This window comes from Acomys russatus, chromosome 14, assembly GCF_903995435.1.
Source record: "Acomys russatus chromosome 14, mAcoRus1.1, whole genome shotgun sequence".
Lineage (NCBI taxonomy): Eukaryota > Metazoa > Chordata > Mammalia > Rodentia > Muridae > Acomys > Acomys russatus.
Genome location: NC_067150.1, coordinates 31942413 through 31956469, shown reverse-complemented (window position 1 = coordinate 31956469; position 14057 = coordinate 31942413). Strand labels below are relative to the sequence as shown.

At 49.9% G+C, this 14057-nt stretch overlaps 1 protein-coding gene across 2 annotated transcripts in view; it reads left to right on the top strand.

Moving 5' to 3' along the window:
• Window positions 1-13008, top strand: part of Gramd1b (GRAM domain containing 1B) — a 243994-nt gene extending 230986 nt beyond the window's left edge. Inside the window, exons 13-22 of one of the 2 annotated variants that reach the window (XM_051156231.1) lie at window positions 455-644; window positions 909-1052; window positions 2578-2696; window positions 2983-3125; window positions 4568-4671; window positions 5241-5444; window positions 6646-6736; window positions 10220-10327; window positions 10603-10720; window positions 12002-13008. In XM_051156231.1, coding sequence (XP_051012188.1) covers window positions 455-644; window positions 909-1052; window positions 2578-2696; window positions 2983-3125; window positions 4568-4671; window positions 5241-5444; window positions 6646-6736; window positions 10220-10327; window positions 10603-10720; window positions 12002-12091 — 1311 coding nt within the window. In that variant the 3' untranslated portion in view covers window positions 12092-13008. The remainder of the gene's footprint in view (window positions 1-454; window positions 645-908; window positions 1053-2577; window positions 2697-2982; window positions 3126-4567; window positions 4672-5240; window positions 5445-6645; window positions 6737-10219; window positions 10328-10602; window positions 10721-12001) is intronic. The other variant, XM_051156232.1, reaches the window with a different exon arrangement.
• Window positions 13009-14057: the final 1049 nt, after the last annotated feature.

Sequence of the window (14057 nt, the reverse complement as noted above, 5' to 3'; positions counted from 1 at the left end):
TTTGGGCAGGCTAATAGCCTTAGAATAAAACATCATTGATGCCTAGCCTTAGTTTTTTGTTTCCAAGATTAGCTTTAAAATAGAATCTTCTGGTGCCAATGGGAGAATGAAACCCCAGACCTTGCCCATGAAGACCTCTAAGCTGCTTAGGAAAAAGGTATTGTTTACAGGCAGGCTGGCACTGTAGCAGCACGGTGGGACTGCGGCTCTAGGAAAGGCCTAGAATGGGCTCACCACCCATAGAGTGGTATGTCGCTGGAGCGGCACAGAAAGGGCAGTGCACGTTTGTTCTGTGTTTTCTCTCCTGTGCACCGCAGCACAGTCCCAGCACCTGGCTCCCGAGCAGCTCTGCCAGGAATGGGATGACTCTGAAGGCCAGGTTGCTAGTCTCCCTTGCGGAGAGTTGATCCCCAAAGGGGAACCCTGGTTGGTTAGTTCTTGATCTCCCCTGCAGTTCGATGGCTTGCCACTGGAGGAAGAGGTGATGGAGGGTGATGGGTCCCTAGAGAAGGAGCTTGCCATTGACAATATCATCGGGGAGAAGATTGAGATCATTGCACCCGTGACCTCCCCATCCCTGGACTTCAATGACAATGAGGATATCCCCACCGAGCTCAGTGACTCTTCAGATACCCATGATGAAGGTGAGCCTCAGAATGTGGTCCAGAGCATCCCTTCATCTCTCCATTTTGCAACATGAAAGGGAGTTCTGGATCTCAGAGTGTGCCGCAGACCAAGCAGCTCAGAGAAATGAAGGCAAAAGAATTAACAGTGAGCCCCTGAGCCCAGCCACCCTTCCCTTGGTGGTAGCACCCACATCAGCCACAGAGATGTCAGTGCCCTGGGGATGTCACCGCAGCCTCCTGCCCTCCTCTGACACTGTCCGCTTCATCCTCTCATCTGTACAGGAGAGGTCCAGGCCTTCTATGAAGATCTGAGTGGAAGACAATATGTGAATGAGGTCTTCAACTTCAGCGTGGACAAACTCTATGACCTGCTGTTTACCAACTCACCGTTCCTTCGGGACTTCATGGAGCAGCGGCGCTTCTCTGGTCTGATCTGCGGGCTGGCCCCTCCCTGACTGTCCATCCCTTTCTCCACTGTACATCCTTCTCTTCCTCCTCCCCCTCCCTCCCCCTCCTCCCCTCCTCCTCCCCTTCCTCCCCTCCTCCTCCCCTTCTCCTCCCCTTCCTCCCCTTCTTCTCCTCCCCTTCCTCCTCCCCTCCTCCCCTTCCTCCTCCTCCCCCTCTTCCTCCTCCCCCTCCTCCCTCTCTTCCTCCTCCCCTCTTCCTTCTCCTCCTTCTCCTCCTCCCCTTCCTCCTCCTCCCCTTCTTCCTCCTCCCCCTCCTCCTCCTCCCCCTTCCTTCTCCTCCTCTTTCCTCCTCCTCCCCCCCTCCTCCTCCCCGTTCCTTCTCCTCCCCTTCCTCCTCCTCCTTTCTCCTCCTCCCCTTCCTCCTCCCCCTTCCTTCTCCTCCACCTCCCCCTCTTCCCCTCCTCCTCCTCCCCCTTCCTTCTCCTCCACCTCCCCCTCTTCCCCTCCTCCTCCTCCCCCTTCCTTCTCCTCCACCTCCCTCCTCCTCCTCCCCCTTCCTCCTCCCCCTCCTTCTCCTCCTCCTCCTCTCCCTCCTCCCCCTCCTCCTCCTCCCCCCTCCTCCTTCTTCTCCTTTTTGCCTACCTCTTTTCATATACCATTCTTTCCCCAGGGTCACAGGCTCCTCTTTCTGAGCTTACATGGTACCAAAGATCCTCTAGGCTATCTGTCCCTAGTACCGCAAGGTTTCATCGGTCTTCTGTCCACTAGGCTCCAAAGATTTCCCAGTGAGCAGGCCTCATCAGCTCTTTGTCCCCACAGAGCTCTTTGTGTGCTACAGGGCAGCTAGTTGTTCCCTGTTTAGGAGGTACCCACTCTACCGAATGCATTGCGTTGGCTCAGTGAGTCCTCAGCTGTGCCTTATGTAGGCCGTGGGGTTCCTGGCACTAACTTGTTAGGAACCTGACCCCCCCCCCCAGACTATTATTTATCTGCCGGTATAAAGCAGCCTAGAAGGGCTGAGTGAGGATTTAGATCTAGCACCCTGGGGGGCTCATGTCTTTAGTCTCACTCCCTTCCTCCAGTTTTTCCCATAGCACAGATTGCCTAGCAGAGATGCCAATCACCCCCTTGGGACAAAGGCTCTAGGCACCCTCTGAAGAGAGAAGCACCTTCAGGCCATGGGGGGAGGGGTGGTGACACTCCCTGGGGAATCGATGCTCTTACCACAGTAAAACTCAATGTTGCCTGCACCCCCGCAGGTGGCCCCAAGACCTCCTGGCCCAGCCTTGGAACAATCGGCATTCTGGAGCTCTCTGTAGAATTTCGGCAATGCCACAATGGGCCTCTTTCTGCTCCAACTCCACCTCCTTTTGGCCATTGCCCCCCCCCCCTCCAGCTTCCAAACCCTATTGGCTTCCAGGGGAGGAGGGTGGCTGTCAGTAGTCAGCATGGAGCGAGGAGTTCATTGGAGGGGAGATTCAGACAAGCGGAGCCATGCTGTGCTACACCCGCCCCCTCATTCTAGATCCTGTCTCCACCCTCAGATATCATCTTCCACCCGTGGAAAAAGGAAGAGAATGGGAACCAGAGCCGCGTGATTCTCTACACTATCACCCTTACTAACCCCCTGGCTCCCAAAACAGCCACTGTCAGGGAGACACAGGTGAGTGGGGAGAGGAGAGAATCCAAAGAGAGCGTGCTTGGAAATCCTGCCCCATTTGTGAAGGAGGAAAGCAACACTTGGGGGACGATGCCTCTGGATCAAGGCCCAGTTTAGTCCCGAGGCAGTGGCACCTCATTAGTTCAGGTGCTGCCAACTCAAGTGACGTCACACTCTTTCATCCTCCATTCAGGAGTCCAGGGGCAGGGGCGGCAGGGACATCAGGAAAGGTCCCATTCCCACCTGGCTTCTCCTCAAGTTTTGATCAGTGGTGCTTTCCTCCCTGCAGACCATGTACAAAGCAAGTCAGGAGAGTGAATGCTACGTGATAGATGCCGAAGTCCTCACCCACGATGTGCCATACCACGACTACTTCTACACCATCAATCGCTACACGCTCACCCGTGTGGCCCGGAACAAGAGTAGACTCAGGTGTGCTGCGTGAAGGCTTGTGTGGGTGCCGATGGGGAGAGGCATTCGAATTACACAGTGCCTGTTTGCTCCTTGGGGAGAAGGGGTGTGGGGGGTGGGGCTGGAATATTCTCACTTGTATGTCCTCTCTGGAGCCTTCTGAGACTCCTTGTCTTCCCATCCTGACTTCATTCTTCTCCACCCTGTGTCCCTTTGGACACTCTGTCATCTTTGGGAGGTCTTTACCATGCCTCCTGTTGGTTTTATATGGTTTATATGGAGCTGTGTAGGTACCTAAACTACAGCTGTTGCGCTTTTTTAGACTAACCTAGGGAGGTGGAGTTGCTCTCATGTATCAGAAGAGTAACTTGATCAAGAGTCGTTCCCCAGGATATAGTGAAGCTTAGCCTTTAGCAGCAGGACGCTGTGCCCTTTACTCCATGCCCCATGTGTTACACTTCTCTCTCATTACCCTCGTTGGTTAGTGAGCTCCTAGAGAGCAGGAATCTTGACCAACACAACCAGCTTTCTGTACTCAGCCCTACTCACATCACAACCAGATGGAGAGTTAGTTCTGGATACGGTGATGCCCACTCAGAGGAAGGGAGAAATATAGACCACAGCCTTAAAAGAAGCATGTAGTCTAAGAGCATATATAGGGGGAGGAGGTCTCCCTCAATCACAGACATAGGGGAGGGGAGAAGGGGAGAAGTGGGAGGGAAGGAAGAATGGGAGGAAACAGGGGAAGGGCTAACAATTGAGATGTAATATGAATAAATTAATAAAATTAATTTTAAAAAAAGAAGCATGTAGTATAACTGTAAAACCAGCACACGTGCGCGCGCACACACACACACACACACACATACACACACACTTGAAAATCACCATGGCTGATGCCAGCTGAACCTCTGCAAGAGGTGCTAGTCTGCTCTCTGTGCAGAAACCTTGGTGGGAATGTAAGAAGGCTCCAAGCGTGGCCATGTTCCCGTTAGGCCCAGGGAAGGTAGCACCCCTGGTGAGGCAGAAGAAAATCAGGACAAACATCCCTGATATATGTGGGGGATTATGTTGGGAAAAATCTACTCACAGGTGCTCATACATCTGAGGAAGAGGCAAAGAACAGGGCTCTCCCACAGGAGGGTTGAGTATGATGCTACGGCAAGAGCAACAGGCAGTGCTTGGGAGAGACGTGTGGATGGGTGCAGCGAGGAGGCAGGACAAGTGAGAAGACACTTGAAGTTGCAAACGATGAGTAGCTCTGGAGTCCCTAGTTGGGTTTAGTTTCTAAACTTTCTCTTGATTGGCTGGGAGGCTGCAGAGCATAAACTGTTGTGTCCCCTCTCCGCCAGGCAGCAGCAACATAGCAACGTACTGCTAACTTCTGGTCTGTGCTTTCCAAACCTGTTTTTTTTTTTTCCCATATGAATAACTGAGCTTGTCTCTAACATCCTGCTCCTCAGGGTCTCCACAGAGCTCCGCTATCGAAAGCAGCCCTGGGGGTTCGTGAAAACTTTCATCGAGAAGAACTTCTGGAGTGGACTGGAGGACTACTTCCGCCATTTAGGTGTGTGCCACAGTCCTCTTGTCAGCCAGCCTGGAACCTTCCTCTGTTGGCCTGTGCAGCTTTTGGCTGCTGTTTTCCATTTGGGGGGGGGGGATGGAAAATATGGAGAATAAGGGGGGTGTCTCTGAGACCATAAGTTAGTTTCATAGGGTTCCTAATTCTGCCTCTGAAATGAGCATCAAGTTTAATATGTCTATGCTGTGTGTCTTTCAAGAGTCTGTGTCCATAGCTTTGAGATCGATAAAGAGGGCTGTGATTTCAAATGAACTTTGGTTGTAGTGATCCTGGCATTGAGTCTTATTACTATAAGAACGATCTGAGGGCGCCTGCTTAGGAAGTGTGTGATATGCCATAAGTTACAGACATTGAGGTGCAGAGGTTGGGAATATGGTCCTCTTAAAGCAAAATTTGGCCTCAAAAATACTCGGCGTGGGCATCTCTGAGGGTCGTCTGGCCAGCTTCCCAGGGTACCTAGGAGGAATATGATACAAGGTGGACAGTTGCTTCTAGTGGACAGTGTTTTGGGTGGAAGTTATAGGCCTCTGATATGGCCCTTTTGTGATTGACAGAGACCGAGCTAACCAAAACAGAGAGCACCTACCTGGCTGAGATGCACAGACAGTCACCCAAGGAGAAGGCCAATAAGTCTTCAGCAGTACGGAGGAGGAAGCGTCCCCACGCCCACCTGCGGGTACCTCACCTGGAAGAGGTGATGAGCCCAGTCACCACACCCACCGACGAAGACGTGGGCCACAGGATCAAGCACGTGGCAGGTACGTTTCAGGTGGGAATGGAAGTGTGGGTTGGGGACCATGAGATGGGGCTGTGTGCCTCTGTCATGGCACTCAGATGCACACCCAATCTACACCCCAAGTAGAATTTGTCACTTGTCCCTCACAGACCAGCCAAGTGCCTGCCTGTGCAGGCTGTAGACACCTCTTGTATTTCATCCTTTTCTCATGCCACCCTTTGTTTTCTCATGTAGATTTCCCAGTTGTGGAACCCTGGGGCTCTCTAGGGGACCCAGAGGCTAGTGATTCCAGTGTTTTTGTTTGTTTAAGTCTATATTGAGAAATTTATTACATGTTGGGTCTTTGACAAGGACAAATTAATTAATGGTGTGTCATAGCATCTGTATTACCTAATTTTGGAGTTCCTGTGTACCAAGTGTGGTCTAGGATTAGTCCTCTTTTGCTTAAGTCAGGACAAGAGTTCACCTAGACTCAGAGCCACACAGGCCAAAGGATAGAGTCAGAGTTGAGAATTGGTTCATCTTTGTTATTCCATTTGAAAAATCATTTTGTTAAATAAAACATAGCTTTAGATTAAAACAAAAAAAAAGCACAAATAAAAACACTGCCACCAGTGAAAATACAAAAGCTACACGAAGGCCCTGACCCCTAAAATAGTGCATGAATTTTGGTCATGTGAAGAATGCTTATATTCTTCTTCCAGAGAATTTATTTTGTTTATAGCTCAGTGTGATTCCAGTGTTTTACAAACAGTGCTTTGCACATGGCATGTGAGTGCATCAGAGCCGCATGGGGACCAGTATTTCCCATGCGTCCCCACTCCAGCCTCAACTAGAGCACAGCATTTTATGTGTTTGAGATAGGCGTGTGTGGTTAGTGTCACATTTAGGTAGACTGACTGGGAAGTTACATTTCTTACCCTGACATCATGTAACTGATTATAAAGCTAAATGGGATGGGAGCCCGCTGCCTCTTGCCTGTCTTAAGCAGCCAATCACACCTCTACATCCTAGGTACATAGCTCTGCTTTCTCATTTGTTCAGTAATTATTGGACCCAAGCCTTGACCTTGCAGACTTTACCTCCTCTAGTTGGAGGGCTGGCGATGCCGTCCCATGGTCACTGATAGCATGACACATAGTTGCCCGGTGTTCCTGCTTGGCCCAGTATCCCGTCAGCAGGGTGTGGACTTAGAGGGTGACTCCCTATCTTTTCTCCCACAGGTTCCACGCAGACACGGCATATCCCCGAGGACACTCCCAATGGCTTTCACCTTCAGAGCGTGTCTAAGCTGCTGCTGGCTATCAGCTGTGTGTAAGAGACTCCAGGCTCTTCTCCCTCCCCGGTTTCAGGAGAACCATCCTTATCTCCTAAGCATATGCCCTCCCCCTCCTTTAACCCTTCCCTTGTCTTCTGGTCTTTGCTGGATCAGTTGCACAATCATTTGTTAGCTTTTCTGTTTGTTTATATCTCAGCACGCCCCCCCCCCCCTTCTAGGCTGGGGGTGGGGTGGGCGTGACGGTGTGTGCAGTGTCTATGGCTTTTAGATGCTCTGTGTGAAGCGGGTGAGAGAAGCAGGGTACTCGGAATCCCTCCTCAAGATAAATGCTGACTGACATAGAGATGCTTCGGGACATTTCGAGAGTTCATTAATTTATGAGAGGTCCTCTTGAGTGTCTGCTCTGTGCCCAGCATGAGAGTCATACACAGAGTCGTATTGACAGGGTAGCCAGACAAAATCAATGCTTCCAGTCCAGGAAGAACAGATGCTTATTTCAATCTCGATGACTTTATAATTAGCACACCATTATAAAACCATAGGTTCAATATCTTACACAGTGAGTTGAGGTAGGGGGACGAGGCACCAAAGGAAAAAAGGCATAAAGAGAGAGCACATCTGTCCTGGTGTGTGAGTCCTTGTCATCCGTGCCCAGGACACGCTAAACCATTTGCCCGAGAGGCATTTAGAACTGCCAAGGACAGCTTCTGTTTGGCTCAGCCTGCAGCCTGGCATCCTACTCCTTTGGCCAGGCTAGAGCTCTAAGGGCGTAGATGGCACAGGTGGGTGAGCGGCTCAGCCAGTTCCTGCGCATGTGCTCTACCTTCTGAACACAGGGCACCAGACCACCTCTAGGTCAGTTTTGTTCCTGTGACCCTTCTACACCTCTCCCTGCAGCATCCTTGGAGAGATGCTGGGAGGGCGCATCCTTAGTCTCAGGACACTCTCGAGGAAGCTCACAACTGGCACAGAGACTAGAAGCTGTGTAGATGATTGGAGTGATCTGCACCAGAGGGGCCACTAGACTGAGTGGGGGTCGGGGGGAGGGAGAGAGAGAATGCAGGTGGAAAAGCTCAGTAACCCTTTAGTTATGCCTCAAAGGAAGCCTACAGAGACTACAGGTGCTCGTGTCAACAGAAATTTGGAGTCTAGCTGAAAGCCGTCAGAGAGGACATGCCAAAATCCAAAAGTGTCTGGGTTGCAGCAGGCTGTCAGCTGAGGAGGACAGGCCTTTGCTGGTATAGGCCTGGCCTTTAGGAGACAGAGTAAAGCCATGGGTATAAATGAGACCGTCTACCCAGTGTGAGACAGAAGTGGGGCCAGAGAAAACCCTGGTGACTGCTTACAGGAGAAAAACCCGTGGAGAACATAAAAAGGATTCTTAATACTCCTGAAGGCATAGCATGAGAACACATGATAGTGTAAGAAACCATGATATTACAACAGTAAGGACAGAGACAACTGTAAAACTCACCCTTAAAACACCAGTGTAATGTGATTTGTGCCTGTTTAAACCACAACAGGCATTGGATACTGGTAAGGAAGAGACTATAACCTTGGTTAGTTCTATATTTATGTGCTCTCTACATTTCAGTTTTACTTATTTAGAGAATGCCCACGCAACTGGGCAAATCCCATAGGGATCAGTGAACTCTGTGGCTTTGTAAGTTTTGAACAGTCAGACCTTCTGACTCAACACAATGCCGACGAGGCTAGGGTTCCGAAAGCCTGTATTTAGAACACACTGACACAGCACAGCTTACCCGTGTCTGGCAGGCTCTTGGCATCATCCACCCTCAGTGTAATGACTCAACCTCCCACCTCTTTGTCTCTGTTTGGCACACTGGGGAGTCTTCCCTCAGATAGCAAACGACCTTTGCGTTTACATCCAGGATTATAAACACAAGCCCAAATGTAAGGTGGTAACGCGGCACATGCTGAGGAGGCAGGCGTTCCGATGATTCAGAGGGTGCTCGTACGGTTAGATGATAGCGTTGAAACTCAGCACAAAAGATGGACATTTTCATGGAGAACTTAGGATAGCCCAAGGGACCTGCAGCTGACAGATGAAGGAACACTTCTACCCATAGTGCTGGAGGAACAAATAAGGTCTCTTACACACCAACACGACTCTTACACACTGACATGACTCTTACATACCGACATGACTCTTATACACCAACATTACTCTTACTCACCGACATGACTTTTACACACTGACTTGACTCTTATACACCAACATGACCCTTACACACTGACTTGACTCTTACACACTGACATGACTCTTACACACCAACTTTACTCTTACACAACGATTTTACTCTTACACACCGACTTTAAACAGTCTAAGATGCAGTTGAAATCACGTAGGATTTCTTTCCTTTGTTGGTGCTCTTCCCACCCATGACTTGCCTTCCCAGTTTGGCCATCTTCTCTCTTCCTGTGTGCGCCTGTCCTTCTGCAATCCTCTCATGTTGAGTACCAGCTCTGGAGGTGGGCCCTGTGGCGAAAGGTCATGTTCCTTCCCATCCGTAGAGCAACCCCATAGGTTAGATATGATGTCTGTTGTGAGAAAACAGGATAGATGAGAAACTTAGGGAAGTTAAAAAAAAGATTTTAAGTAATACACTCGGTCTAAGTCCCAGCCCTTGATGACTCTGGGTCTTCTCTGTGTCCCCGCCTTTCTACCTTGCCCATGAGTTTCTGTCACAGAATGGCATAGGCAGCTACTGAGGCAGAGAGAAGTCTCCCCGGCTCTGATCTCCACTCTCCTGGCACCCTTTGACCCTCACTCCTGTCATCCTTGCTCCTCTCTGCTTCTGGTCACTTCTGGTAGTGACAAGTGCAGGAGAAGACATTGTCACTTCCAGGGAAGTTCCAGTGCCTGTAAGGCGTACCAGGTCCTCCTTCACTCTGGCCCTTCAGGTGTGGCAGGACTTTGGGTTGATAGGGAAGTCTAGGAGTCCACAGCCATTTCCCCCCACCCATTCTTGCTTGGCCTCCTCGTCCACTGTGTGCTTTCTTCTCATGTTTGTTTGTTTTTTCTTCTCATAGATGCTCACTTGCTCTCTGTCTCTATTGAAGTGCATTCCCTCCTTCCCCACACTCCCATTTCTAACCTGCCTCCTCCCCGTTTTTCTTCCTTGCTCCCATTAGGATCTGTTTCAGGTACCAGCCCTATGATTGTTCCCTTTAGTTCATCGCTTCCCCCCCCTCCACCTATGCCAGATTCAGGTGCCCGTGGCTTCCCTTCCAGTGCCTTCAATACCTTTGCTTATACCTCTCTCCATGGCTCTCCTGCTCTGTCACTGACCTGGTAGACTATGTTGCTTCTCCTTCTCTGACCATCGCTACACCCCTTCAACCTCCTCACCCCCTTCTGTCATGTTTGGGTTGGCCCAGCAGGCAGGCACATGGCCTCATGGGTAGGCGGGGGGTGGGGTGGTTGGAGAGCCCAGGAGATTCCCCTGTCCCCGATTCCATCTCACAGCCCTTGTTTTTTCCTGTCTCTCTCCCAGTCTGGTGCTGTTGGTCATCCTTAACGTGATGCTCTTTTACAAGCTGTGGATGCTGGAATACACCACACAGACCCTCACTGCCTGGCAGGGTCTCAGGCTCCAGGAAAGGTAATATGGGCCTGACCTCTTTGTCCCCTCCTTAATTCCCACTCTGTTGTCAGGGACTGCTCCACTGCCTGTGCTCAAGGACAGCCCTTTGAGATGAGCCTATACTTTATCTCTACAAATCTGGCCTCAGAGTGTCCAGACAGTGGGGACCCTAGGGCATCAAGCAGAAGAGAAAGCACTCTTATGTGACCCTCGGTCCTTTGGGGTCTGGGAGCGCAGACCAGCCCACTGAGCATAACTCCAGCTGTTGGGTACCCCTTCTTCTACCCCCACAGGTTACCCCAGTCTCAGACAGAATGGGCCCAGCTATTAGAATCCCAACAAAAGTACCACGATACCGAGCTCCAGAAGTGGAGGGAAATCATCAAATCCTCAGTGATGCTCCTTGACCAGGTGAGATGCCCATAGTCCCTCATCTTTGGGAGGCAGAGCCCCTTTCCTTCTGTACTAAGAAATGTTGCTCTCTCCCTCATCACATTCTGACATCATCCTCCTCCTCCTCCTCCTCATTATTATTATTATTATTATTATTATTATTATTATTATTATCATTATCATTATTATTATTATTATTATTATTACCCATCCCTTGATTTATATTTAAATCTGTTCCTCAATGGAGTATTAGAAACATAAGAATTCCCCCAAACAATAACAAATTAAGATAGATTAATAACTAGAGGGATGTAGAATGGATTTTTTTTTTTAAAGCAGAGAAATCCTGTGCAGTGATTTGTCTTCCCAGAAGACTGCATGTTAAACTCTCTTTGAATGGCCAATGAGTGAGATGGTTCGGCTGTTAAAGGTGTTTGCCACCAAGCCTGACAACGTTGAGTTTAATCTCCAGGTGGAAGGAGAAACTTCTGCAAGTTGTCTTCTGGCCCGCACATGCACAGAAACGGGCCCCCTTTCCTACCTGATGAGTGGACTTAGAAGAAACAGAGAAATCAAAGCAGAAGATGAGGCAGACCAACCGGGCAGGAGTTGTCAGTGCATAAGGATGGAGATGTTACCTTGTCATTATAACAGAGTAGCTCTATGTGATAGACCATTTGTAGAAGCTCCAACTGTAGCTGCCCGTTTTGGACCTGACCCCATGACCCCAAAATATTAATCTCCTGTTGTGGGGTTGATGAAGACCCTGCCCTCTCTCTCTGCTTGACACCACTTTGTATGTCTGGGAAGGACAGGATAGCTTTAGTCGCGAGAAACAGGAAGTGAAACAGCTCTTGATGAGGCAGCCAAGAGACTTAGTGTGTCTGAGAGGCCAGGAGGAAGGAGTGATTGTGACCGTAGAAAGTTTATGTTGTTTCTGGACTTTGCAACTGGGTGAAATTGGAGTGGGTGAAATTAGAAAGCTGCCCAATCCAGGAGAAAGACAGACAGAAAGTATTCAGGATTAGAGGTGAAGGCCAAGTTAAGTGGTTGTTCAGGGTGGCTCCTTAGAGTGATTGGATACTTGTATTTTGCTGATATGAGGGTCACAAATAACCAAGCCAAAGGGTTTTCAGGGCTGGACTGGCTGACCCCTTTCTGCCTTAGGCTGAGGACCCTGAGAACCCCCTTTGCTTTAGACTTAACTTCTGTTGGCTCTGTCACATGGTCAGGGATGGGCCACAGATGGGTGAGGCAGCTGCTGCTTTGTGGAGACTCACTGAGGACACTGTCTTACAGATGAAGGACTCGCTTATCAACCTTCAGAATGGTATCAGGTCCCGAGACTACACATCTGAAAGCGACGAGAAGAGGAACCGCTATCACTGACAAGGCAGGACCAGGGGTGGCTACAAGAGGCCTGTGCAATACATGTACATAGACCCTATAAATATATATAAATATATATATACAGAATATAAATATATATTATATACAGATTTTAAAACAGAGATAATGCCTATGTACCAGGGAGAAGGAGCGGGAACTCCCGCCCCCTGTGCCGGCCAGAGCAGCGTTTTTCCCTCCACTGTGGAGGGACTGAGGAGGGCAGGGACCACCTCTCAGCATCAACCTCCCCTGATCCTCCTTCTCCCATCTTCTGTTCCCCACCCCTTCCTTGCCGGCCATTCTTGGCCCTTAGAAGGGAAATGTGGCTGAGCCAAAGTCTATGCCTGTGAAGACCCTTGGGTCTTCAAAGACGTTTCAAGAGGGCGTTGCTTAAGGTGCTTCATTCCCTAACCCCCTTTTGATTTGTCTCTAGAATAAGAGAGAACCTGTCCCCTCCCCCACCCAGTGCTTCCCTGGGCCTTCTCTTGGGAACTGGAAGAATGGAGAGGGCAGGAGCCCCATCCAAAATCCCCCCAGGAGGCCATTGGTTAGGACCATACTGAGAGCCAGGTGGCGAGGCCTGTGGCAGAGGCTGCTGCATTTGTGGGCCTGGGCTGTGGGGCTGCAGGCTCCTGAGCTCTGGCACCTGATGGGAGTTCTCCTCAGCCACCCCCACACCTTCTTCTGACCTAAGTAGGTTGTGGACCCCACAAGGGCTGGGGATTCCTCCTGACTCCCTACTCCCTTTCTCTCTGGTCTTCTCTCAGGCAGGACCTGGGGGGAGTGTCACTTTTTAGTGCCTAAAGTTCTATTGTTTCTGTGTGCCCTAAGAGCACATTGTTTCTTAGCCAGGGTAGAGCCTTTTTTGACCTTGTTTAAAAAACAAAAACAAAAAAACCAAAAAAAACAAAAAACAAAAAACCCCACCCTCTTTTAGTGGTTATAAACAAGTCAGGTCTGTGGCTCTAATTCTTTCCCTTTGAGCTATGAGTTTGATGTCCAGGATAAGTCAGGGTATCCAAGTCCTTCGAGGCTTTGGGAGACAGAGAATGATCTAGAGACATGGATTTCAGGGCTTGCTCAGAATCCTGTGTGAACAGCGAGCCTAGAGCCAAGCCACACAGAGGGCTAACACCACCATGAACTCTCTCTGAAGACCCAGAGTCAGCAGTAGAGGCAGCTCTTTACCACCGTGTATGGGAAAATGTATGAGCCACTAGAGGGGGCAGGTGGCAAAGACATATGCGTTTGGTCAGGAAAGGGCCAAGTGGAACCTGCCCCCACAGAGGTCATCTCAGTTGTAAGTTTCTCAGGTTTGGGAGTCTGGGGAGGAGGTTCTGGCAGGTGTGTGTGCAAATCCCTTTATAGTCTCTGGCCCCAGTGAGATAGAAAGAAAGCCACCAAGAAATAAAAGAAAGATGCTGTGTTAGAAACTTGAGCCAGCAGGGCCTTCTTAATGTTAGCTCACCAGGACTCAGGTTTTATACGATCATGGTAGATTCATCACGCTCCCTTTCAGTATCTACTGAGCTTCCATCTAATGACTCAAGGAATCCGGCCAGCCCCAGGCAGAGCTCTTACAGATCCACTGTAGTAAAGAACTGCTGCCAGGTTGGCATAAGCTCGCTGCTTCTCCTGGGCTTCTCAAGTTGGGGGCAAAAAAGGAACCCTGGATTTCCCAAAGCATCTGTATAAAGGCAGCAAGATGGCCACCGGAGAGAAAGCTACTTTCTTCTCAGAATTGTCTGAACATTCCATTTTGGCAGTGAGATGTTGCAGTGCTCTGGGGAAACAGGCCTTGCTAATTCTTGAAGGGCAGAATCAGTAACTAGGATATAGCCCTGCATCACTCTCTGGTGGAAGGAGGAGAAGGCTCTGGTGCCTAGCCAGCACCACCAGCACTCTTCTGGGAAAGCAGGGACAAGGGAGTGGATTCATTTGTTTCTCTAGACTGGGCAAGGCCCAA